Here is a 26621-nt window from a genome sequence, read left to right on the forward strand (position 1 = left end):
TCTACTCCTTCACTTTGGCAATAGCTATTTCCTAGAGGAATAAAAAAAACCCAAACAAATTTAAAAAAACAGTGGTTTTGCTACTTTTAAGTTCATTAAAAATGGGATCCTATGTTTAGATTAAAAATTTTTTTTTAAGTTCAGCTGTGTTCAAATGAGCTATGGGCACACACACACAAAAAAATCAGCACAGAATGTCTAATCAAAGCAACCAAAATCATTCAAAAACTAAGAGGAAAAACATAAGGTGCTTTCATGGCATTTTTTCCCCCTACAAACTATTGCAGTCGGTTAAGGATTTCCAGTAGTTAATTAAAATCTCAGAAACAGAATGGATAGTACTATGCAAATAACAAAATGTGTCCATGTTCCAAGACCTTCATATTAAAATTTCAAAACGGAAGCTCTATTATCTCTAAAAATGAACCTATATAATTTTATTAAGAGTAGAAACTCTAAGCTGTCCTCTAATTACAATCCACTTAAGTCCACCCTCACTGCCAAAGCTTTTAAGTTCACCACAAAAAAAAATAACAGTAATTAGCCTGAGGTATTTTAAAGGTGGCTCTACAGTCTCAAATTTAATGGCATTTCCCCCCCTAAAAATGGTGTTGTTTGTTTTTTTTTTTCTTTTTGGTCCCATGATCTCTATAACATGGTCATAACTAAAATATCTAAAAACAATCCTTGGACCTTTTGAAATAGTTATCCATCCACTTCTATTAAAATAGGAGCCAAAGTGTTATCTGACCAGATTCAGAATAAAGTACTTAATCTTTGTTTCCCAGTTTATCAAACCATGGAATGAATAAAATGCTGAATATCAGACTCGTGGTGCAAATAGGTCCAAATTTTTAAGTTTTTATAAGGTTGAGAAACATTTCATAAAATTTAACTTAATATGCATAACACATCTGTGAGGTAGTTAAGTAAACAGTACTACCCATTTTAATACATAGTAAACAGAAGCATGGGTAAATAACATATTTTAAGCAATAAGAATTGGAACTATAGAGGTTTGGGGCCCTCTCATTCTAACCAAAAAAAAAAAAAAAACCCTTAACTTTTTTTCTTTAAAAAAAAAAATTACATCATTTAAGATTAAGATTTTGTCTTTCTTTTCCACACTTTCTTACTAGGAGATGCAGTACACCTCTTCCAAAGTTGGCATCTTTTTCTTCAATATAGTACTCTAGGTAAAACACTTAATTAAAGCTATGACTGCTTCTACCTGAATTAGTACAAAATTAAGACATTACCTTGTGAGAACTAAAATTATATTTGACATTTTTATTTTACGCTGCAAAAACAAAAGCAAACAAACGAACAAAAAAACTTGATATAGGCTTGTCAAATGATGAAAATTCATCCTTTTCCAGGGAAGCAGAAGGTAGACCCTACCACAAAGAAAAGATGCTTAGTTAATGGAAGTTAAATTTAAAAGTACAATTAAAATAATGAAGCTTAACTTCTGATAATACTAGGTTTTATTCACCTCCTTGTGGTAACCAATAACCATACTACTATGTTAGGGTTCTTTACAGTTAACTATGTAACCTAAAATAGAAAAATCCATTAACAATCTAAGTCAATACATGTAGTCTTACTGGAAATTCTTAACCATATACTTGTTCTAACAAGTTTTGTTTTCGTTTTTTTAAAATGATGAAATGTCTTTGTATGAACACTACATTTCTAAAACAAAATAATGAAGGCAAAGCTTGTGCAAGCAAATCTAAACCCATTTAACTACCAGCTGAAAAAATACTTTGGTTCTTCAGGAAAAAAAAAAAGCGTAACAAAAAATCTGTTTCATTTAACAGTTGTTTATTTTCATAACTGTAATCTAATAGTTACACGATAAAAATACTCCAGAAGAACCAAACTATGTGGCAATGAATGAAAATGTGTGAAAGAATTTCTGCATTCAACACATCTGGCAGAAAAACTGAAGTTAAAATGCTAGGTAGAACAAATTGGTCTTTAAAATATCAATTCCTTTCCTTTAAAAAAATTACTGAGTCTACCAAGAATATACAAAAACATAAGGCTGTAAGTAAATAATAATTGTGTTTAGGCTATTACAGTGCAGGTTATCCTCAGGCCACACACATCCTGCTTCACTGCTGCTTGCACTCTGCTGGGTTTTGATCCTTCTGTTAAAGGAAAACAACAAGTCAATCTATCTTTTTCTACCCTGCTTAATTTTTCAATAGTAATTAATTACCTTAAAATCACATTATCTCACTGTCTGTCAAAATTTTTGCCAAATTAAGGGTACAGCAATGATGGCAATTAATTTATTCAAACATTAGCAAGTCCCAATTTTACACTGTAGAATGAACTCCATGAGACACTCTGAGCCATAATCTTAAAAAGTTAAATAATCAAGCAATTTGTTAGCCATATTACCGATTCTGCTTTTATAGATCAGTTATTCAAAAATACTGATTCCATTCATAATAATGAGTGATTCATATCTGTGAGACTACTTAATTTGATGTTTAGCTACCCTCTCTTTCCTGTTCACTAGGTTAAAGTACCTTCTGAATATTTTATAGTATTTACCAAATAAATGAATGTATTAAAAAGAAAACAAGTTTCAAATGAATCTTGATAAAAGTGCACTATGTATTTTGTGGGAGGATAAAGGCCTTTACCAACCCTGATGTGACAAATTCCAGGAATAACAGACTGGGACTCCTGAGAGATGGAGAACAAGGTGGCTGGAAGAATCTAATGGTACTGATACCCTATTCCCAAGCATTCTTACATTCAGATGATTTAAAAACTGACATTTATAAGCTTTCTTTCAAAGGAAAAACCACCTGAGACCACAAGCTATAAGTAATTTAAAATGTTTCTAAAAAACTAGGGGAAAAAAAAAAAGAAATCTACAATTATGTGCCATTGAAATAGAATCCTAGGGTTTACTTAGCCTGAAACTATGAAAAATACAAGGTCAAAACCCAAAATAAAAGTTTAAGAGAGGTGCATCAAAATTACATGTACTATTGAAATGCCAGTGTGGATTTAATATATCTCCAGTCAATGAGTTTTTACTTTAAAGGACAAAAATAAACTTTACATTTGTAAACACCAATTTTTATTTAACCCGCCTTAAAATTAACAGAATGTAGCACTGATTTTGCTCACCTTTGAGTCATAGTCTGGATCATTTTCCTCATCTTCTTCTTCCCCTTCCTATATTAAAGTTCAAAATGCATCCATGAAGTAGGTACACAGTAGCAAGAAATGGCTCATAATGTAGGGAGAATTTAATACAAGTTACTCTATAGGTCAAGAGGTTTTCATGATTACAGAGTTTGGTGACAATGCAATTTAATTTGAAAGCTTCTAATATGAAAAATTTCCCAACACAACTTGAGACATCCAGATAGCTTTTATTGAAAAGATTTACTGCAGCCAACGTTGAAAAAGTTTACTGCAGCTTTTGACTTCTTCAAAGAGCTGATAACCCTGCAGCAGAACAGAATTATTTGAAATAAAAAAAATGTTCTGAGTTTTGCAATTTATTTATTGAAACCTTATACATACATTGTTTGGCTGTAGAATTCTAAAATCATAATTTTTTCCAAAAAAAAGTTGTTATCCCATATCACAGAATAATGATTATAGCAAAGGAATACATAAGTCACTCAATTTGCTTCTCAGTGTGTTAGACAGAGAATTATTGGCTCATTTGGTAAACATTACCTCATCCGCTTCTTCACCTTCTTCATCATACTAAAAAAGGAAAAAGGATCAAGTTTGAATGAAGCTAACAAATATTTGAGAACAGCATTAGTTTCATCCATCATTGTATTCACTAATACCTAAAAGGAAAAATACTTTCCCTAAGGTGACTCATTATAAATTTTAAAAAGGGCAATTGCTGTAGGAATCACTCAGCTCAGTGCCATTAAAACTGACAATTTGAAAATTTAGAGCATAGTACAATTGTGGATAAAACATGATAATACAACTATCACTGTAAATATTACTTGCCTGTACTTATGTGTGAAACACATTGCACAAAAAAGACCTAAAGCCTATTTGATCGCCATTTAGCAGTAAAGAGATCCAAAACATATGGGGGCAGCATAATTTTACCTTATGTAATTTAATATTCATTCAGATAAAAGTTCTATGTTTGTTTCATTTGGTCAAAGAGTATGATAGATCTTTAACACTAATCAAACATAGTAAAGTTTTACTAATTAATATAAAGAGGACCCATTTAGAAAAATTAAGGAAAGTAATCTACAGAACATCAGTAATTATCCTGATTGCATTAGTCTGTCTTGCTTTCTAAAAATTACATCTATTCGTTAAATCTCTCACCAATTCTATCATACCCTCACCAAATGATTTTATTGCAGGATTCAGATTCACTCACATCATCATCATCATCTTCAATAGCTTCTCCAGTAAAGTATAACACTGATCTTGGGATTATACGTTCACGTAAAAAGTGACCAATTTCAAAGTCTGCAGCAAGGATAGCTTCAGCATCATCATCCTATTTAAGAAAAAAAGCATAAAATGTAATAACTTGGTTATTTAATTTGGCATATGGGAGACTCTTGGGTTTAAATTATGAAGAAACTCAATTTCACTTTTAATTTCCCGTCAATTTTAACTAGCTTATGTGTGTGATCAAATAGTCATCTATATATGCCCTAGCTTTACAGGTTTTTAATAAAAGAAAGTTAGCAGGCCAGTGTACATACTCAGAGAATCTTTGGGAAATAAAAAATTAGAACTAGTCATTGCTTTTTTTCTGGCATTAAAAAAAGCAACTTTGTTATATGACTGCAATTTTCCTTTTAAAGCATTAGTTACTGAAAACACCAACGGTAAGAAAAAATCTCAGGCTTTCATAAATAACATTAAGTATATGACACATAATACAAGACCACAGAGGATGACTTCACACTTCCTAAAAGATAGCACCCAAGCAACTGTATAATGCCAAATAAGGAGACAAATTCCCACTTGATAAAAGACTGAGTCAATCTAGGATTTCTATTTAAAGGCAAAGCACAATACTGAAATGGTGCTGAAATTTTTCAAAATTGGAGGTGTTCTATCCATAAGTACTCAAGATTGTTTTGTTATCAATATTTGGTAGCAGACTTAAAATACACATGCGTGCACACACACACACACACACACGTACACAAACTCCAACCCATCCCCTGACATGAAAATAGAAACTCTTAATGCTCATAAATAGTTATTTTTACCTAAAATTCATTTGCCACTTTCTATTCCCCATTTCTGTCCTATAAAAGACATTTTGAGCTAAGCTAGTTATCACTCTTCACAATATACAGAAATACCTGCCTTTTGCAGATCTGGTCTAATTAGCCAAAACTATTCCAATTCAAAAGTATTCACATAAATATAATTTCTAATTCCATATATGTATAAAACTATTTAAACTACATCAGTTAATTTAAAAACTTTGCCAATGAAAACCAAATTCAAAACATAACTAACCTACCCTGCCTGTATAGGCTTCTTTAAGGTTGTTCCTCATTCCAGGCTATGTGCCAGGAACATTTCTTACATCTTGGCTACATATACATATATAAAACCATATTTCCATTGGAATAATAAATATAGAAAGAGTTCTAACCAGAGTGTGGTTAGATAAGTTTAGTAAATAGTTTAAATGACTTAGTACATTCTAGTTTCAATGAGGAAGAGAATTATCGTCTTGAAAACTTGAATTCCTTACAGCAATATTTCTAAGTCTCAAAAAAAAAAAAAAACCCACAAACAAAACTTTAGCTTTTCAGCATCTCTCAGTGGAAGCACTATAAGCATTTTGAATGGAATAATTTTACAGATGCATAAAGGTCTTCCGAATGCACTGCAAGCCTCAGAAAAAAATGCTAGTAGGAACTGTCCCACTCCCCATTTTTGAGAACTAGTCCTTTAATTTCATATACAGTAAACAATTTAACAAGTAAGTAACAATTCAGCTTACCAGATCTCCACTCTCAGGAACTGAAAAATTGAGAAAAGAAATCCAAATTAATAAAAAATTAAAGCTTATAATAAAATAGCCATCAATACTCACACTAAAACACTATTTACCTTCAGGAGGGGCAAAAAAATTAAAGAAAGAGTCATTGGAAACTGTTTTGGTCACAGTACGAACTGTCCCACGTCCCTTGTGTTTCTGCTTCTTTTTAATGGTTTTCAAAGTGACATTCTTCCCCTTTTTCCAATCTATCTGGCACCTTCCAAAACGAAGGGAAAAAAATTTATCACAATTAACACATTACTTTCAATTGCAAGGAGAGCTAAGATTTTTCTAATTCAATGGTAGATTTGATTTCAAATTTTAGAGGGCAAAATTGGTTCAAATGCTTTCTATAGCAGTGTAAGAGAAAAACGTTATTTCTAAACAAATTTTTTCAATAAATACATTTATAATTACCATGAACTCGCAATATAATTTAAATGTGCACTTCCTTTGGAGAAATATCTGTGACAGTCTATGAGCCAAGAATTCTAGAAAAACGGATGAGCTCTTCTCAGAAAACATTTTACTCACATGTCTATAGATAACCTATGCATGTATGTATCAAGCACACACACTAGGAAATATCAAATATCACAAATCGTAAGTAAAACAGAAACAGATGTAATATTCTATTAAAGTAGTAAAATTAAACTCACCCTGTACAACCCATAATTTCTGGTCCATCAAAAGAAAAGGGATCAGAATCATCTGGTTCTGACCTCATCCTATAGGTCTTTGTCAACACTTCATTTGTGAAATATTCGTTGGGTTCAAAGTGAAATTCCAAGACAAAGCTCTTAAAAAAAAGAAGCAAAAAAAATTTATGAACTCCTACATCATCAATTTCAACATGTTGGTGATTTCTATAAACATAAAATTCTAAGTGATATTTTTCCCACTCTGGAAAATAATCAGATAAATCCCAAATTATGTTAAAAGCAAAATGAGACACAAAAGAAACTGAATAAAACTTAGTTCAGCTCACACTATTTAGTAACATGTTTACAAAATAGGTTAGGCACAGCTGAATAAACTGACCAAGTCCCCCTTTTTCCCTCAATCCCCATAAATAACTTTAAATCTTAGACTAGAACCTAGATTGACAGAGAAAAAGCCCCTTATTACTCACAATGTAAGAATCTATAGCCTGTAGTAGGTTTGCTCATAATTTACATAATACTGATGGTTTTGGGGAGAAGCTGTTGGTTGATCTTTTATAATGTGGAAGTGGGGACCCTCTAACATCTCCTATTTTATGTAATTCCCAGAAACATACCTTTTAATACAGAATAAGTTATATTCTTATTCATATTTCCTTGCTATTATTTTTTACCCATTTTTAATACAGGATGTTATGTTCAGAGAAGAAAAAGAATAAATGTTGCATCACATATCAACATCCAAACATTTACTTCCTACCAAATGTACCAAGTATCAGTTTTAATTTCTTCAAATCCCCATCTCTAATCCTTGAATGTCACACCTCATTTATCTACTTGTAAACATCTAATGTTATAAATTAAAAGTATTTCAAAGTTCTTTTACCATAGGCTGACCAGCATCTGAAAACTTCACTTTAATATCTTTCAAGTGCTTCAGAATAGGTTCATCGTGTTCCTTCAAATTAAAACAAAAACATTAAAATGAGCGATATGGCATTTTAGTATTAGTATTGTCACTAAGTAAACACTTAGCTGATATTTCATAGTGAAGCTTTACATAACAATTGACTACATCATTACACAGACTGAATGAGCTGAAGAGTACAAAACTAAATCTAAAAAAGGCATGTTTGAAATGACGGAGAGGATGCAGAGAAAAAGGAACCCTCATACACTGCTGATGGGACTGCAAATTGGTACAGCCACTATGGAAAACAATATGGAGGTTCCTCAAAAAACTAAGAATTGATCTACCATATGATCCAGCAATCCCTCTACTGAGTATTTACTCCAAAGACTTGAAAACTCATATCCCAAAAGATATTTGCACACCGATGTTCATAGCAGCATTATTCACAATGGCAAGGACATGGAAGCAACCGAAGTGTCCTACGATAGATGATTGGCTAAAGAAGCTGTAGTACATATATATAATGGAATATTACTCAGCCATAAGAAGAGATGAAATACTGCCATTTGCGACAACATGGATAGACCTCGAGATAATCATGCTAAGCAAAATAAGCCAGACAGAAAAAGCTGAAAATCACACAATATCACTTATATGTGGCATATAAACCTAAAAGCAACAAATGAACAAGACAAACAGAGACTCAGGGACATGGACAATGGACTAGTGGTTACCAGATGGTAAGGGGTGGGGGAGGGAGAGGTAGACGGAGTAAAGGCAGTCAAATATAGGGGAGTAGAAGGAAGTTGAAGTGGGTAAAAGGGATAAATATATGGTAGTTGAAGGAAACTAGACTTTGGATGGTGATCATACAATAGAATATATAGATGCCAATTTATAATGTACAACTGAAAATTATATAATTGTATTAACCAATGTTACCCCAATAAACTTAATTTAAATAAATAAGTAAATAAATAAAAAGGCATGTGTGCTTTAAAAATGTTTCCTGATTATAAACTGCTGTTAGCTGCTCTTGTTTCTTTCCTTCTGCTGGATGCTTTCCTACTTTGCTAAAGTAGAATTCAATAAGCAGTCATTGTTTTGAGATAATTTCTTTTTCTTGACACTAACTTCCAACAGTTACAATATAAGGCAACAAGTACTACAGTACAGATGGGTAGTGGCTCAGAAATGTTTCTGATTAAGAGAGGCAAAGTTTCCCAGAGAAAGTAACAATTGTAAGAGTTAAAGATATTTACAGTATTTTTTTAAAATGCAAATGTACTTGGAATAGTTGTATGGGATTGTCAAGTCTCTTCCCATACTACCTTCATACTAAGCATCTAAACAAAAGGCACAGGGCCATGAGAAAGCACCAGACAATAATGAGCAATTATTAAGGGGCCATTTCAAGATCTAATTTTTGAAAATGAATTATAATGTATCTGATTACATTAATCAAAGCTGCAATTTTCCCTCTGTTTCGAAGGAAAGCAATCATTCTACAAAGGCCAACAATGAAGAGACTAGTCATAACAGACAGTTAAATTTCAAAGGTTTATACTCGCTGAGGTAAACTGGTGTTTTTTTTTTTATGAATAATATTACCTGAACCATATCACTGAGCAAGTCAACATTCTTAAAAACAGTCAACCAAAATTCAGGAATTCCCTTGGGGTCTTCTTTTTCTTCATCCTTTTTCTCATCTTCGATCTTGGCCTTTTCTTTCAGCTCCTCCTTGATAAATGACAGCATACATTACTGAATACTTAGATTAGACCTCTTGATAAAATCTTACACATCCCCTTAACATAAATGCAGTAGCAGAAGTATAAAAACCAACGAACTCCTAATCACTATAACTTTCAGCCCAAATAGTTCTAGTCCAATTGTGTAAATACTGCTGATACCCATACCAAACCTTACTTTTATAAATACTGCTATTATCATACTCTTCCAAAGAGAACCACTAGGACCATGAGTTGTAAGAAAAAGTTTTAGGAAAAAAAATTTTCACTTTATCAAAATAAAGACCTTTAAGCATAGCAAAAAGGAAAAGCAAAAGAAATATAAACCTTGTTCAATGTCTCAGCCTTTTACATTTTTTAAATCAAAACATTAATCAAGCAACATTAAAATAGCAATTCTGGAAAAACAGGGTCATGTAACAGAGCACCTGGATTTGTGTCACGGCTCTACCATTTATTAGTTGTGGGCAAGTCATTTAGAAGACTTGAAAAAAGAAAACGATCCTTTGCATGCCATCATTAAGTTCAAAGAAAAAATTTATATGAATCTATAAACGTTAAGTACAATAAAAATGTAAAGAAAAAGTGAATCTCGGCATATATGGTACCAGGTTGAACACTGGCTCATCTGTACTCACTACTCATCTATGATAAAGAAACAATTTCCAAGGTATAAAACATACTAAATTAAAGTTGGTACTAACCGAAATTTCATCTTCCTCATCTGGTTTCCATTCACATTCTTCTTCTGTGGGTTCATAAATTGCATTAATGATCTCGAATCGCTAAAAAACATAAAAACGAAAACAAAAAAAAAAACAACAAAAAAAACACTTGCATAAAAACACTGGCATCCAAACTAAAAATTAGCTGTTTCTCATTAAGAACACACTGAGATTTAATTAACACATACCACAACTTAAAGTGCTATTACTGATAGTTTCCCCAAATACTCTAATAACCATTTTGCTGAGAGGTCTAAAGTTTGTTTCCAGACTTGCGTTATCCTCTTGAACTTTAGATAAACAAAACAAAGTAGTAGAAAGCATTACCTTATCAAATAAAGGCTGATAGAGAACAGCATACTTTCTTTCAAGATCATGAACTTCCTCATAGAACTTGGCTTCTATCTGTGCACATTTAACTTGAAGGTTTTTGAGAGCATTCACTCGTCTTTTAACTACCTTAGGCAGGCTGAAAGGTTAGAAAGCACCAGTTACATAGCATCATAAGTCACACTTCTTTTATCATATTGAAATTAAACCATAAAAGTTAGTGAAATAGGTTTCCTATGTGAAGTAGAAGATCTAATTCAATGTTATTAAAATTCAAGAGATAAATACATGGACCTCTCGATTTATAAGAATTCAAAAGTAGAAATTTAATCAGGTAAACTAATAAAAAAATGTAAATCATATTGTCAACCCAAATCTTTCATTGTACTCAAGTTCAGCTTTGTTCTTATCAGTGCTGGCGTCTCAGCTATAAAATGCAATCTTTTTTTTTTTTAGGCGAGGCAACCCTTGCAAGGACCTTGTCAGTTTACAATCCTTTATTTTTTCAGTATATTTTTATGCCTACAGCACCTGGTTTTCCTAGGTGGTCTCTCATCTAAGTACTAACCAGGCCTGATCCTGCTTAGCTTCTGAGATCAGACGGGATGGAACTTGTTCAGGGTAGCATGACCATAGACTAAAATGCAGTCTTAAGTTAAAAATAGTCTCTTAATTTGGAATTTGAAACTATATTAAATAAGAATGTAATATTTTATGCAGAGGGGACATGGGTTTTTTTAAATAGCAGTTTTATTGATATAAGTCATATAATACAACTTACTGGGCATAGATATTAAAAAGGTTATAAAGACCTTTATTACCTATTAGCCCCTTTTAAACACCTCTACCACACAAAATGTTCACACTCAAAATTTACCTAACTTCAGGGAATCTGTGTAACAAATCCAGAGTCCAGGTTAGAAATGCCTGCCACATGTTATAAATCAAGTAATTATCTTAACCACAACTTTAGTTAAGATAATCAGAAGTAAAAAAAAATACCTAAAGATGTCAAATTTTGTTTTACGATTAAAAATAAAAAGCCTAATGTTCTGTCGAAGAGGCTGCTGGCCTCTTCCTCAAGTCCTGTTTCAAAAACCCAACCCTGGAAACTTTAGAACTAAGAAGGAAACAACTATTTCAGTGTATATAAACAGAAACATACATACAAATACACATACACAAACACTATGAACAACTTGAGTAAGGCTGAAGGCTGTCTTTAACTGGTACAGGGTGAGCTACCATCTGGGGAGGGAATGGGAATAGCCAGCGTGGGTAGCAGTGAGGACAGGCTGGAAAGAAAGCCTTTTAAGTTCTGTGCTTGCCTTGCAACACTGCTTATCCTCTTCACCACCCTTTCACAGTGCCAGCGTTCCTTAGATAACATGAAGTTGATGAAAGCTGAACTGGCTCAGAGCCCACAAGCACTCACTGCTCTACCCAGACAATCCAGGTACAATAGGTTACAACCAAAGGAAACTGCCTCCTCCCAAAGCAGTCAAAAAAAATTGCCCACAATTGTCAGCCGACTTTGAATCTAAACTGACTAGAGCTCTCCTTAGCTTAGGCTCATTTTGCCCCTTCTTAAACTCCATGGGATTGTCACAAACCAGTCTGATCTTCATTCCTCCTTCAATATTTATTATTGGAGTAACTCTTGCAGCCCAGTATCCCTAAGTGCTAGGGCGAAAATAACTAGACACTTGAGTACAATTTCTATGAAAGATGAAAATACTTATAATCTATAGCAGCTATATTAAACTAAGAATTTCAACAGAATACAAATAAAGAAATGAGAGGAGATACTAACAATATGAGACAAGACCAAGAAAACTAAAACAAGGTGGCAATATTATGAAAAATACAGTAACTAAAATAACCAACAAACAGGATAAACAGGATAGGTTCAATTGAAGAAAAAGTCCATGAGGCTGAAAAGCTATCCAGAAAGATAGCAGGAAAGACCAACAGAAAAGCTATGAGATATGGATGACAAATTTACCAACAGCTAAGACGCAAAAGGAGGTGGATATCTAAAGAAATGAGAATAAATTTCTCACAGTTAAAGCAAGACGAAAATCCTTACTTTCACCCCAGGTAGGTTAATTAGATTTATGAATTATCAAAGACAAAAGGAAAGTCTAAGAGTTCAATGAAGATAGCAAATTACCTACAAAATAAATCAGGCTTCAAAAGAAAACAGTGTATACAAGAAGAAATGAAGTAAATTTTTAAAATAATTAAGAGTTTTGAATTTACAAATTTTATAGCCAAAATGTTATTCAGATATGAAGACAAAAGAAAAACTATGTCAGGTATATCACTTCAGGAAGTATGCCACAGATATTCATTACATTCATTAAAAATAATTTTTGAATATCTAAAAAAAAATCCAGGGAGATGCTATATATAAGGTATGAGTGGTCAAATATGTTGGTACATTTTACTATTGCCCTGAAGGAAAGAAATAAAAGGACTAGACGTTATTTATAAACAATACAAGTATTGGTAAATTTAAAAAATCAATAGGGGTAAATAAACTTAGGTATTAGGTTATGATCCACTTTAACATAATAACAACAAAAAAAAGAGAAATGCATTAACTTTGAAACCAACAGAAAACAACTCAATCTACTCAACAGACCTGTAGAAAAAAGAAAAAAAAAGTAAAATAAATTTAAAAACAAAGAAAAGATGGTAGCAATGAAGTACAAAAACATTACCACTTTAAAGAAATGTAGAGTTTAAAATTACTAATAAAGAAGCAAACATTCATACTAGAGTAAGATATCAGAGTTTTCTATAACCTACAACTGACAGATCAAAAGGAGAATAAATCAGAGATTTTTAACACATCTTTCCCAGTACTGTTAGATCAAGCAGATAATCAATAAGCAGTAACAGAGAACCTGAACAATACAATTACTAAGCTTGAAACAGTAATTTTAGCATATAGATCTTCACACTTAACAGTCACAGAACTTTACAAAAACAGATTAAGGCAAGAAAAAATACAATTTTTTTATAAATCCAGTGAACTAAGTATGTATTTAAAGAAATTGGAAAGAGGAACAGAGCAAACCCAAATAAGTCAGAAGAATAACAACAACAAAAATGATATGGAAATGGAAAGTCAAAAGCTGGTTCTAAAAAACATAAGATTTGAGACATCTTGCAAAACTAATGAAGATGCAAAATACAGACTATGAAGGGAAAATAATCACAGATTTAAAAATTCCTATTGTATAAGTTGTTCTAGAAAACAGGAAAAAAGTCAAGAAGCCAATGTTTATTTCCTCAGGCAGTTGAAATCTTGATTATAAAACAAGGGGATAGAATTACCACCATAAAAGCTTTTTTATAGTACATACATACATGCACACATGTATACGCTCATTTCACTAATGAATAAGGATCCTGAATAAGATATTAACTATCCAATTCAATGGTGTGGTGTAACAATCCAGCATGATTAAACTTATTCCAGAAATGCAAGGCTAGTTTGATATTCAAAATACCATTTCCAAAAATATATATTTAGTACATACTTAATAAATTCAAACATCAAAGACCATCTGAATTGATATAGAAAAAAAGTTAAAAAAATCATAAATAGACACGAAATTTAATGGAGATTTTATATTCATTCTTGGTTAAGACTGGAAGTAAGACAAGGATGCCCACTTTAACACTTCTGTGCACCATAATACTGAAAGTCCTGAACAATTATAAAGAAAAATAAACATGTGATATAGGAGCTAACTCTGCCATTATTTGCAGGTAAGATCTTTTGTGGTAAGCGAAAAACATAAAGAATTGCTATAATAAGTGTAGCGAGGTTTCTGGATACAAATTAACTTAAAACAAACAAACAAACAAACAAACAAACAAAAAACAACAGCCCTCCTTCTCTGCATTAAGAACAGCTAACCAGAAAAGCTAACCAGAAAACACATTAAAAAATAAAATACTACTCACAATAACAACACAACTAACATGTACAGAAATTAATCAAGAACAGACTATGAAGAAACTTTGTAAAAGACACAGATTATTTGAATATATATAAAGATATAGATCATTTTAATATTAAAAAGATATTAAGTAGCTGCCATTTTAATCTATATATTCAATGTAACTGCTATCAAAATTTTAGCTTAGTTTTTTTTTTTTTTTTTTTTTTTTTTTTTGACTGATAAACTTACTGTCAATCATATGTACGATAAGACCTACAGACGGTTAGGTCAACCATGGTGGGGTAGAGGAAAGCAACTCACCCTGACAGATATTAAAACATACCATAAAACCATAGTAATTAAGTGTGACAAAGACAAAAGACAAAGATCAATGAAAAAGAATGCTGCTCAAAGACAGACACTAGTGTTTATAAGCAAGTGATATGCAATAAAGGTGGTACCACAAATAAATGGAAGCAGAATGAATTATTTAATGAAGTGTTATAAAAACTAGCTCACTAAAAAAGAAAGAAAAAAAGGATCTGGATGCTTATTTACACCAAATACAAAGGTAGACTGTAGAGGGATTAAATATCTAAAGGAGAAAGGTAAAACTAGGCAATAAAAAATGGAGAAAGAACAAAGAAGGACTTAACCTCAAAAGAACCATAGATCAAAACATTTAACAAACATAAAAATTAAGGATTTCTGTTAAATGGAGGATGCTATGGATAAAGTTAATAGAAATGGACACAATAGAGTATTTTCGAAGTCTAAAACTGATGAAGGAATAATACCTAGAATACATAAGAACTCCTGCAAAACAAGAAAACAATAGTATCTCCAACAGGAAAACAGACAAATGAGTAACCTAAAAGCCTAAAAACCATGAAGAGAAGCTCAAAGCTCATTAGAAATCAGAAAATACATAGAAAATAAGCCTGCACCTCTTTGGTAAAAATATAAAAACTATAAAGCTAAATGATGCCAATTACTGGAAGGGCACAAGGATAAAGCAACTTTCATGTACTGGACACAGTCATTCTAGAAAGCAAGCTGGAAGTACTCAAGGCTTGCAAATCCCATAACTACATATGTCAGTGATTAGTACATTTCCCAAAGAAATTCTTACAAAGTTCCTTAAGAGGACATGTACAAGGATGACCATTACAATGAACTCTGTGTTCAGGAGCTTGGATGCAATCTAAGTGCCTATCAAAGAAAAAGCATATAATAAACATGGTGAACAAACATCAGAGACCTAGGCAACATTTAGAGGCTAGAAGCTATTAGAGATACATATGGATGGATCTTAAAATAATAAAGCCATGTAAAAAAAATTTACAAGAAGAAATTTTTGCTATTATTGATTTATATCACCAATAAAAAAAAATAAAAAATCTGTATTTCTTCTAATTTTGTGCATTTCTAACAAACTTCTAAACAAATCTCAGAAATGGTTAAGACCAATATTTTTCCTGTGCAGATGAACCAAAATACAAAATAAACTTTACAAGCCCAACTCTAAATTGATGGTACTTAGCAAAATTTTAAACTCCAAATAATCCTATACTGGATACTAACAAACATTAGCTTTCTACTATTACATACGTAAGTCCTAGATGGTCTTAAAACTAGATACACCTGCAATGTTGACTACAGAAAGATAAACAAGGACTATGAAAATGGACTTGTACCTTTCAATGTATCCTGTTGGTGTTTCTACCAGACCATCAAGTCTTTCTTGGAGAGCTGCAAGAATCTGAGGATTTTGCATCATCTGAACAGTCAGCTGACGCGCTTTAAAGAAAAAAGGGCATCAAAAGAAGGATTTTATGAAAATGCATTATGCTATTTTAATAGGACAATCCAATCATGAGGTTTTTCTGACTAGCCCATAAATCGCTGGCATGAATAGAGACAAGCAGCAAGCTAAAGAAAATTCACTATAGGAAAACCCAATGTGCAAGACAAGTTCAGATTCCTAATCATCTCTAATGCATCCCATTTCTCAAAGCCATTTCCACAACTGCTATCAACAATACCCTTTCTCTTCCTACTATCTTGTGTTTCATCCATCTTGCATTTTGGGTAGCTCAAAGATTCACCCAGATGCCTATCCACGACTCTTGATAATCCTTTGAAGGCAGACAGTACATTCAGATAACTACAAATATAGCAATGGTTTCAAGCCTGGGAAAAAACCAGTAGAATGAGCAACCTGAATGTTTATTTGACGCTTGTATAATATGCCTGTGTATCTCAATGGAGAAGTTAACAGCTGAAATACTCAAAGGTTGTAACTAAAGCCAAACAAAATTTGGTTATTAACGGTGTCTAAAAAAATTATACTCAATCCAAAGATACACATCCTGCAAAAACTATTTTGCCATCATATCTTCTTCAATAGACATTACACAAAATTGGCATTTAATTTTCTCAGTTATGTTCTTAAAGTTCAATTTATTTCTAATTTTGATTATAAGATGGCATATAGTTGTGATAACAAACATGCTTTTAGAAATATCAATACTGGCCACTAATATCTTTTAAAAATATGTTGCAAGATGAAAGCCAAAACTAGAAGTTCAGTAGTCTTTTACAATTTATCTTATTCTGGCTTAAAAATGAAAAGTTGAGTTGTCTGGTACCTTAATATTCTTGGCCCATATCTATGGGGCATAATCTAAAGCAATGTAAATCCTCACCACCATCATCAACCCCTTTTGTTTGGTTGGAATGGATTTAAAAAAAGACACACACACGCAATACACATACAGGTATACTACATATTGTCTACATATGAAATACTAAACATTTTCAAATAAGTCTAAGCTAGTGTTATTTGTATAGAAACACCACCAACCCCCAACCCCTACACACACACCAATACCTGTAACATTTCTAAGTCATCAGAACTCACTGGTAGCTGTTTTGGTATAGCCACGCCATGACATTCTAGCAGTACAGGGTACATATAGTGATTTCTGAGGAGTCACTATATCCATACCTTCCTCCCTTACTATCACTTCATCTCCATCTCCCTCTTCCCCACCCCTGTAACACATACACGCATAAACTATTACTGAACTGATACATGGGCCAGTGGATAAAGTGGAAAAGGATCTAAAAAGAGAATGGCGTTTATTACTATCTTCTAGAAGACATGTGCCAGCAAACACTGGCTCCTGAAGAAATTTAAAATAATACCTTTGATTTTTGTTTCTTCACCAGTTTCTTCTTCTTCTACTTCTTCAACATCATCCAAATCTTGATCAAGTTCAGACTGTTCTTTGCTACAATATCATAGTATCACACCAAGGTTCAAATGTACCAAATTACCAAAAAAAGTTTTTAAAAGAATAAAAAAATATCTTTGTAGAAAACTTTTAATTCATTTTCTGTTAATATGCCTCTTTCAAAAATATGAAATAGGAAATTCAAAAGGTAATTCAGTTTTCTTTCTAACTTTATATGTAAACAAGTACAAATAAGAAGCACTTAAAATTTCATTTAAAAGCATGTGGTCAAATATAAAGTTTATAATTCAAGCTTTAAAAATGTGATTTAATTGGTTTTGGTTCAGAGAATGTGATATCAGGAAGTATGTGCTTTCTAACCAGTATCTACTGACTCCACTTTTCTTAGTAACAGCATCCTAATTTTATATGAAGTGGCAATACACCAAGCTAAACAGTCTACATTTCCCAGCCTACCTTTCAGCTAGATGTGGCTACGTGACTATGTTTTGGCACTGAGATAAAAAGTAGTAGCATAGACATTTAAGAAAGCTTCCTTTATAGTATGGTAAACAGGAAGTCTTTTTGATCTTGCTTCCTCTCTAGAATAGGGATGTGATGGCTAGAGCTTCAGCAGCCACACTGGATCATGAGGCATCCTGGAGAATAGCAGTCACCAGCTAAGGATGAAGGAGTGTGTAAAAACAACAGGATCCTGGATCTCTGTTGGCTGTGAAGCAACTGTATCAGCCTTTACTATCTTTGAGGATTTTCCTCCCTTTTTCTTTGCTTCATAGTGGACATGGGGAATAGTAAAAGCTAAGAAGAAGGCCTGAGTCTACATCATGCTCAGAGCAAAGCCAGGAAGATGGCACCATTGAAAGAGAATGTAAAAAGTAATGAGATAACATTCTTCCCATTTCATCCTAAAAATCTAGTTTTTGATCATGAAATTACAACTACCATTAGAAAGGGGAATAAAAATATCTAGGTCAATATATAGATTATCGTGTAATTCCTTCTGTGATTTTACATTTTAACATTTTGGTTTAGAGATTTAGTTGCTCTATGTGTTTAGAAACAACATTTGAAAAATTTTCATAAATGGACAAATATCTAATTTTCACATAGTTACAAGACAGAAAAGGTCAACTCCTTTCTCCTAGCAAAATTTATGTTCCCATCAACTAAGGGAGAAAAAAAATCAGCCTCCTCATCAGAAACAATAGATTATTTCTTGAATATCTTTCATTCAGTATAAACTTAAGCATACTTAAAGTTAAGGGTAACTAAAGATAATGTGAAACAGCTCTTCATCCAGTGTCTTTTCATTCAATCATTTATTAAACATCTAAATCTTAAAGCTTTAAAACAGGGGTCCACAAACTATGTCACATGGCCAAATCCAGCCCATGCCTATTTTTTGTAAATAGTTTTACTGGAACCTAACAACATTAATTCATTTGTGTATTGTCTATGGCTGCTTTCACACTACAGCAGCAGAGCTGAGTAGCTGCAAGACATCATATGGTCCAAAATGCCAAAAATATTTAAGATCAGGTCCTTTACAGAAAAAGTTTGCTAACACTTGATTTAAAGAACAAGAATCTCCTCTTCCACTCACCCTCCTAGGGCTCACAAACATCCAAAATTATAAAGACTCAATTTATTTTTTTCAAAATTTAAAACAAAATGAAAGTTAAGATAACAGATTGCGCATACTCCTCTAATCTTAATCCTTCCAGAATTCCCACTAAAATTATGACAGAGAATTTTTTAAACAGATAAACACTGAAAGACCAGGAGACAAGAGCAGCAACTCACTCAGAATTGAAATTTAAGCAGTGGGAAAAGTTGAGAACCAGCCCAAACACAAATCTTAAAAAAGGACACTCCTAGAACTAGGGCTGGGAGATGAATGTGGATAAAATAGGGAGGACTAAGCAAAACCTGATAAACAGAAATGCTTAAATCCTCCCCCTCACTCTAGCAAAAGAATGGCAGTTTCTTCTCTGGAAAGGGTTAAACTCTTCTCTGGAAAGGGAGAACCCAGACTAGAGGACCACAGACACAGGTATCTAAGATATGACAATATACACACTAGAACGCTAAATGTAGAGCCCTCTCCCTAGCATCTTTCTCCCTGTTTGGCTCCCATAACTCTGCAAGGCAAATATTTTTGCACTCTTCACTGAGGTATATCTAACTAGCCGCCCCCCTCAAATACAATTCTGACACAAGATTCTCACAACAAATACCCACCCTGACGACCTCAATGAAATCTCAAATAGACAAGCATCTCCCTCTCCAACACTCCGAATTTTCCAGTCAACTTTTTTTTTAAAAAACATCCTTCAACTGCCGATTCCCACTCCACCCCAATCTTAATGAGCAGATAGGCAACCAAGCATTACCTCTTTTTGAGGAAAGTGTCTTACACTAAGACCAAAACAGAAGAAAGAAAATTTTAAGAGCAAACAGATTATATATACAGGAGAAAGAAACATTCAGAGAAATAATATTACAATCAATGAAACAAGAACAAGATGCTATAAAAGTAGGAACAGAGAGCAAAAGAGTGCTTGAAACTAAAAAATAGGAATTTAGAAACAAGAGTTGAAAGATAAACTTGTCAGCCTTGCCTAGAAAGAACAAAGAGAAAAAAATGGAAAATAGTACAAAAGGTAATTAGAAGAACCAGTCCAACATACAACAGAAGTTCCAGAAAAAGAAAATAGAAAAAAGACAATCAACAAAATAAGAATATTCGACAGTACTGAAAGCCATCAAATAGCCAGACTCAAAGGGTCCACACTACTAGATGCCTAACTCGAGAGATAAAAAAAAAAAAAACCAGATCGACCATGTGAAAATTTTGGAACTCTGAAGCCAGGGTAGCTTCCAGAAATAAACAGATATGTATATATGTTTTTTAAAAAGTGCCACATACAAATGATCAAGAATTATAATGACTCTGAACACAGCAATACTGGAAGCCAGGTGACAATGGAGCAATGCCTTCAAAATTCTGAAGAAAACTGATTCCCAAATTAGAATTCTACACCCAAACTATTAAGCATAAGAGTAGAAAAGTCACTTTTGTTCATGCCATCTCAAAGTACTCTACTTCTCTTGTACTCTTCTAAGAACAAAATTTTGGATACAGCAACCAGTGAACTCAAGAGTACAGAAACAAAAGGAAATCCCAGGAAGAGTAAAATAGATCCACAATGACAACTGTGTAACCAAGGCTAAGAAATCCAGATTGGAAGAATGTGATTCACGAGACAAGCATACTGAGAGCCATTATCACTAAAATGCCTCCTGCCACTCTTTTTATACTAAAGACAGCATGCATGAGAGGATTAGCCAAATTCTTATATATGCAGTTCTTGAATGTGTAGTCCTTGTACTAGTTTCCTGTCCTCCCACCTCAATACTTTGCTGCCCACAACAGCTATGGATAATATCATATCTTCTCCATCCTCAAGTGTTCTGCTTTAACCTACTCCACTAAGTTGACAGGCTACTGTAAAATTACAAGCAACAAATAATGTGGCTCATTCCATTTTCCCTGACCATATTTCTGCAAGACACCCATCCACACTACAACCTTGCCAGATGCCAACTTCATTAAACCTGTTTCCAGGATGCAAGACCTTGCCCAAGCGTTCTCCTAAATAAGCCCTTGAAAAACCTCAGGAAAGTTGAACCACACTATGACTCAGATAGTCTCTTGCTTCTTACTTTCCTACCTATCTTGGAGACTTCAATAGTGGTAATATTGCCTTTTTCCCTACACATTTAAGTTTGTGACTGCTATTCAGATTTTCAAAATTAAACATTAAGAATTTTTAGGTGGTGAGACTAAAGATCAAAGAAATGAATCAGACAAAAGCCAATAGAGTGCTCATACCTCTGAAGAGGAAAGTTGGGAGATACAATTGAGAAGGGGCACACAGGGCTTCTCATAGTAACGTTCTATTTTTAAAAACTTGTACACGAGTGTCCTATTATTCTTTAAATTCTACATATACATTTTATACATGTTTTATCTTATATATACAATATATTACAATTTAAATAGTAAAAATCTTTGGGAAATGTATATGGCAAAAATGGATTCTGCAAGATTTTTATGATTCATTATTGTGCTCAGCACTCCCCTAAGAATAAACATTGACAAACAGCTTACTATATTTATGACAGTGATTATATTGTCTTGGATACACTGTACCCAACTTTTATAATAGTAAGTACTAAACATTAGTCATTACCATACATTTTCACAATACATAATTAGTACTTCTGTTAATTACATCAAGGTACAAAGTGATGACAAATCTCTGTAAAAAGAACCAACTATCTGCCACTTACTTGTCAATGTCTGCCATGTTGTAAGAACTCCAAATATCTAAGGAGAGAAACATCAATCAGTTTAAATAAATACAATTTATTTAAAACCAATAAAAATATTTAAAACCGAAACCCTTTAAATCAATACCAAGTTGAAAACTATTCCAAGAAATGTATACTCCCATTAAAAAAGCATGTGTGGCATTACATTTAGAATTCAAACTCTTACAACAAAATTCAGTTGCTTCTTTATTAAAGAGAATTCAAGACAACAGGATTGCATTTAATTCTTCAGAGATGCCTTCTCCAATCTGTTCATTCTGAATAAATTAGACTTCCTGGTTGTACACACTTTTTAAAAATAAGCCTAATATTGTAGTAAGATCATCTGGGTTGACACCAACTTTGTAGCAATCTTGCTCAGGAAAACATATTCTGGCCTTATTTCATTAGCTACAAAATTAGGAAAAAACTGTTCCCTCATTAGATTGATCTTATTAAGAAGCAAATTCATGTAAAAGACTTAATTAGCTTTAAGAATGGTTAAAAACAGATTTTTATTTCTGACAAATATACAGACTAATAAATGTGTCACCGTAATGTAAGATGTTAACATTAAGGGAAACTGGTTTAAGAGGTATATGAGAACTCTCTGAACAATCTCTACAATTTCTCTGTGAATCTAAAATTACGTCTAAGTTTATTTAAAATGAGAGTCCCATATCCAGACTCTGAACCAACAGGTCTAATGGAACAGCCCCCAAAATATGCATTCTAAACAAGAAACCTAACGTGAGGCAAGTAATCTCAGATAATCAGATCACATTGAGAAATACAAGTTTAGGTTAACACCTACATTATGTATTTTACTGCAATTAACAACATTAAGTAAAATCAATGAGAATTTTATTCACTATCCATAAAATTGCTTTCTAAGAGATCTGAAGAATTTCCATTTCCAGTAGTGGCAAGCTAGATTATGCAGATCAATTCTACCAATGACAAGAAATTTAAAGTGCACAATATAAAATTTGTTAAAATCTTAAAAGCATGGAAAATGCAAATTAGATAGTAAGGAATTACTAACCCAAAACGGAAGGCAAAACAGGAAGTAAAATTATAAACAGAAGGATGTCACTTTTGTCCTGAGGACAACTGCCAACTTCAAATTTGAAGTACTATGGGTGAAATCAAAAGCCCTGAAGCTATCCAAGGTGAGGAATCTTTATAGCAACTGTCCCAAATGTCCCAAATTAAGCAGGAACCCCAAAGTAAATTCTCAAGGATAATAAACCAGCTCTCCTGGACAAAAGCCCAAATTCACCTCATTAGGAAGCTAGAAGCAACCTCACAAGAAATCTTCCGAAATATGGCAGAAACTAAAAGATAGAAAATACTGAAGTTAAAGGCATTTTAGAATACAATAAAGTCTACCAAAGGTTTAATGCAAGTTCTAGGAGGAGAGAATGGGCAAAATATTTGAAGAAATTAATAGCTAAGAATTTTCCGGAACGAATGAAAGATAGTCCTACAAATTCCAATCAGGATAAATAAAAAGATGCACATTTGTATGTATCAGTGAAAAGGCAGGGCACTAAAAACAGGAGTCACCTCAAAAGCACACAGAAAAGACAGATTAACTTCAAAGGCACAAAAGACAATTGTTTTCTCTTCAGTAACAGACACCAAAAGACAACATCATCAACTGTTGCACTTAACATGCTGAAAATAATTGAGAGGTTTAGAGTATTATACCCAACCAAAACATCCTTTAAGAATGAAGGGAAAACATATATTTTGAGGCAAAAATATCTCCAGCATCCCAAATGGAAGGTATAAAGTATAAGAAGAAATGAGGGGCAAAAAGGAAATCTAAATAAGTATTTTTAAAGAAATAATATCACCACTATGCAGTGTGTTTAAAAAAATTTTTGAATGTTAAAAAAAACTTGAACTATCACAACATGTCAGTGGTGAGATTAAGGGGGAAGGAAATGGATTCAAGTATTCAATTGTTCTTATGTATGCGTATTTGTAATTTCTAGGGTGAATCCCAAAAGCTTAGAAACAGAGCATATAAACTCCAGAGTAAAACAATTAAAATATATGTATTTTTACATCAAGCTAAAGAAAAATAGGACGGACAAACGGAAAACACAAAAAAGCAGATTTAAATCTAAATATATTATATAGTAATTATATTAAATGTAAATCAACTAAAGGCTCCCATTAAAAATTGTCAGTGAAATACAATCCTAAAGAAAGCTGGTATCACTGTACTAATATAAAGTATAAGATTTTAAGGAAAAGCATTACCAGAGAGAAAAAGGTAAAAGGTTCAACTCACTACCCAATATGTAATACAGAGAATCTTCAATACACAATTGAAGGCAGATCTTAACCTGAGAACTTATCACAAAATTTTTCAGAGAAAGGGAACAAATCACTGAATCAAACCATAAACTGATTATTTTGTGATCTTGTAATAGCTAGATGTCCAGACGTGCTATCAAATAACTTACCATTCCAATAAACCTGATTAACTTCTTACTCTCAATGAGAAGGAAAAAAACTAACATTTATGGAGCCTACTCTGTAGGGGACTGTTACAAGCTTTCCTCTTATTTGCAGATTAAATATTAAGCAACTTGCTCAGCAACACACAAAATAAACTAGGAGTCAAAATTTGACTTCCAAAACCCATGCCCAGTCCACTATTCCAAAAACAAAGGTGCCTTCCCTATCAGACTACTGCTCCATAGATTATACAGTAACAAACTAATAACATTTTCCGTGGTCCAGAGGCTCACTACTTTATCTAGCTCCAACACAACCTCATAGTCAGAATATATTCTTTATACTTACTTTTAACTTAGAACCGACTTTTTAATTAGCATCCTAAGCAAAATGGACTCCTGTTTGAGAACACTATCTTCTATTCAAGGAATCTCATTATCTAGAGTATTATCTCATACAATGGTAGAGAGACATATTGGGATGGTCTGATATTAGAATACACCCAGCATAAACAAACAAAAATCATTCACATGGAATAAATACAACATATGTTGGAAGAAGACTTCATAACCATTGTGTTGTGGCTTTTCCTTGGGGGGAGCAAAGTAGAACCCAAGCAAGAGTGCTTCTGAATTCCAAACTGATGTATGGCATAACAATTTAAGTCAAGTGAACTCCCTTTAAAATCAATACAAAATTTTCATTATAAATTATCATTATGTAACCTTGGATAAGTTCTTTACCTGTTTCCTCAAATTTTCATAGTATGTACCTCCAAGAGCACTAAATCAAATAATAATACATGTAGAATAATTTAAAATATTGCTTGAAAAACTACCCAATAAGTGCTGTTATATTATTTACCCATTGTGCTCTTCTGTACCCTTTACCTTAGAAAATAACCTAAATTAATAAACTTCAAAATTACAGCCCCCTTTTCCAATAAAAGATATGCCAAACTCCTGAAGACCTAAAAATGTATCAACCTATGCAGCAGTAAAAGGTAGAGTTGCTAATCAGAAGTATAACAGACTACCTTCTGTGGCAGCCTCGTAATGTGATCCAGTGGTCTGCTGTCAAAGTACTAAACAATTTAAAAAGGAAGGGAAAAAAATAGCACTCATCTTCTTGAACTCCTACTCTGCCAAACAAGAACTTATTCAGATGAAATCAGTATGAAATGGGACTTAATATCACCATTATAACAGGTTCCTTACCATAAAGGTATAAATACTCTCTATCCCCGACTTTTTCTTCACAGCAGTCATCTCAACGTTTTATATCTAGACGATTTGTTTGGTTCTTGATGTAAGATATATCCAAATAGGCGCTAAAATATTTATTCGAAGAATCAACTAAGAACACGAGTAATTAGATTCAATTAGACTTGAGAATCTTAATAATCATTAGTTTTCTAAGTTGATCAGGATTCATTCCCTATTCTAATCCTTCCTATCTTTCATTAATATTTCAAATTAACAACCACACAACAAAATAAACAAAGTAAGTAAAGTTCTTTATTTTGACATTGTTAGAGAGAAAAAAAAAAACACAGGCCCAAAATGGCATCACTCATGCTAACGGCCCATTGATATCAAACCTAGATTTAATACCTGATCTAACTGCAGTTTCAACCTCTCCCAGAAGCATCATCTTAATCAATCAGTCTGGAATTTTCTAGTCAACACCAACGAGGTAATCTGTCACATGGACTCTCTCTTTCCACCCCATAGAAAGAGGCAATTGCACGATTAAAAACCTCCCTGCTGAAAACAATCCTTTCTTTCTTTTTTTCGTTAATAGCAACCTTGCCTCACCCTTCTTCTTCTAAAAACCTTCCAGTTGTTATAACCTCTCAGAGGCCCCTTTCTAGTTGCTGGATGAGATGCTGCCCATTGCTTAATAAAGCCAATTAGATCTTCAGATGTACTGGACTTAATTTTTTTTAGCTTCATATCCTTGAAGGCAAACAGATTCTGCCTCCTTAAGTCCCTTTTCCTACAAAATGACTCTGTATTGAATGTAATTTGAGATATTTAGAATCAAATCAGTCACCTGGATACAAAATGCACAAGTTAAGTAATAAAATGAGCAATAGCAATTTGGATTAAATTAGTTCTGGTACAAGTTTT

The 26621-nt window shown here is 33.0% G+C and overlaps 1 protein-coding gene and 1 pseudogene across 3 annotated transcripts in view; both read right to left on the reverse strand.

Annotated features, from left to right (window-relative positions):
- Positions 1 to 590: 590 nt before the first annotated feature.
- The window catches only part of NAP1L1 (nucleosome assembly protein 1 like 1), a 28245-nt gene continuing 2214 nt past the window's right edge, over positions 591 to 26621 (reverse strand). Inside the window, exons 2-16 of one of the 3 annotated variants that reach the window (XM_039838880.1) lie at positions 21994 to 22030; positions 17588 to 17673; positions 16075 to 16177; positions 10416 to 10557; positions 10068 to 10148; positions 9224 to 9352; positions 7586 to 7657; positions 6697 to 6836; positions 6109 to 6254; positions 5999 to 6018; positions 4400 to 4522; positions 3718 to 3747; positions 3157 to 3204; positions 2086 to 2156; positions 591 to 1397 (exon numbers count right to left, since the gene is read on the reverse strand). In XM_039838880.1, the coding sequence (XP_039694814.1) occupies positions 2121 to 2156; positions 3157 to 3204; positions 3718 to 3747; positions 4400 to 4522; positions 5999 to 6018; positions 6109 to 6254; positions 6697 to 6836; positions 7586 to 7657; positions 9224 to 9352; positions 10068 to 10148; positions 10416 to 10557; positions 16075 to 16177; positions 17588 to 17673; positions 21994 to 22010 (1173 nt within the window). In that variant the 5' untranslated portion in view covers positions 22011 to 22030 and the 3' untranslated portion in view covers positions 591 to 1397; positions 2086 to 2120. Of the gene's footprint in view, positions 1398 to 1472; positions 2157 to 3156; positions 3481 to 3717; positions 3748 to 4399; positions 4523 to 5998; positions 6019 to 6108; positions 6255 to 6696; positions 6837 to 7585; positions 7658 to 9223; positions 9353 to 10067; positions 10149 to 10415; positions 10558 to 16074; positions 16178 to 17587; positions 17674 to 21993; positions 22031 to 26621 lie in introns of those variants that run through there. The other 2 variants (XR_005647778.1, XM_039838881.1) reach the window with 2 other exon arrangements.
- Positions 10938 to 11056, reverse strand: LOC120583519 (uncharacterized; annotated as a pseudogene).

The sequence above is a fragment of the Pteropus medius genome, unplaced genomic scaffold (genome assembly GCF_902729225.1).
Source record: "Pteropus medius unplaced genomic scaffold, Ma_sr-lr_union100, whole genome shotgun sequence".
NCBI lineage: Eukaryota > Metazoa > Chordata > Mammalia > Chiroptera > Pteropodidae > Pteropus > Pteropus medius.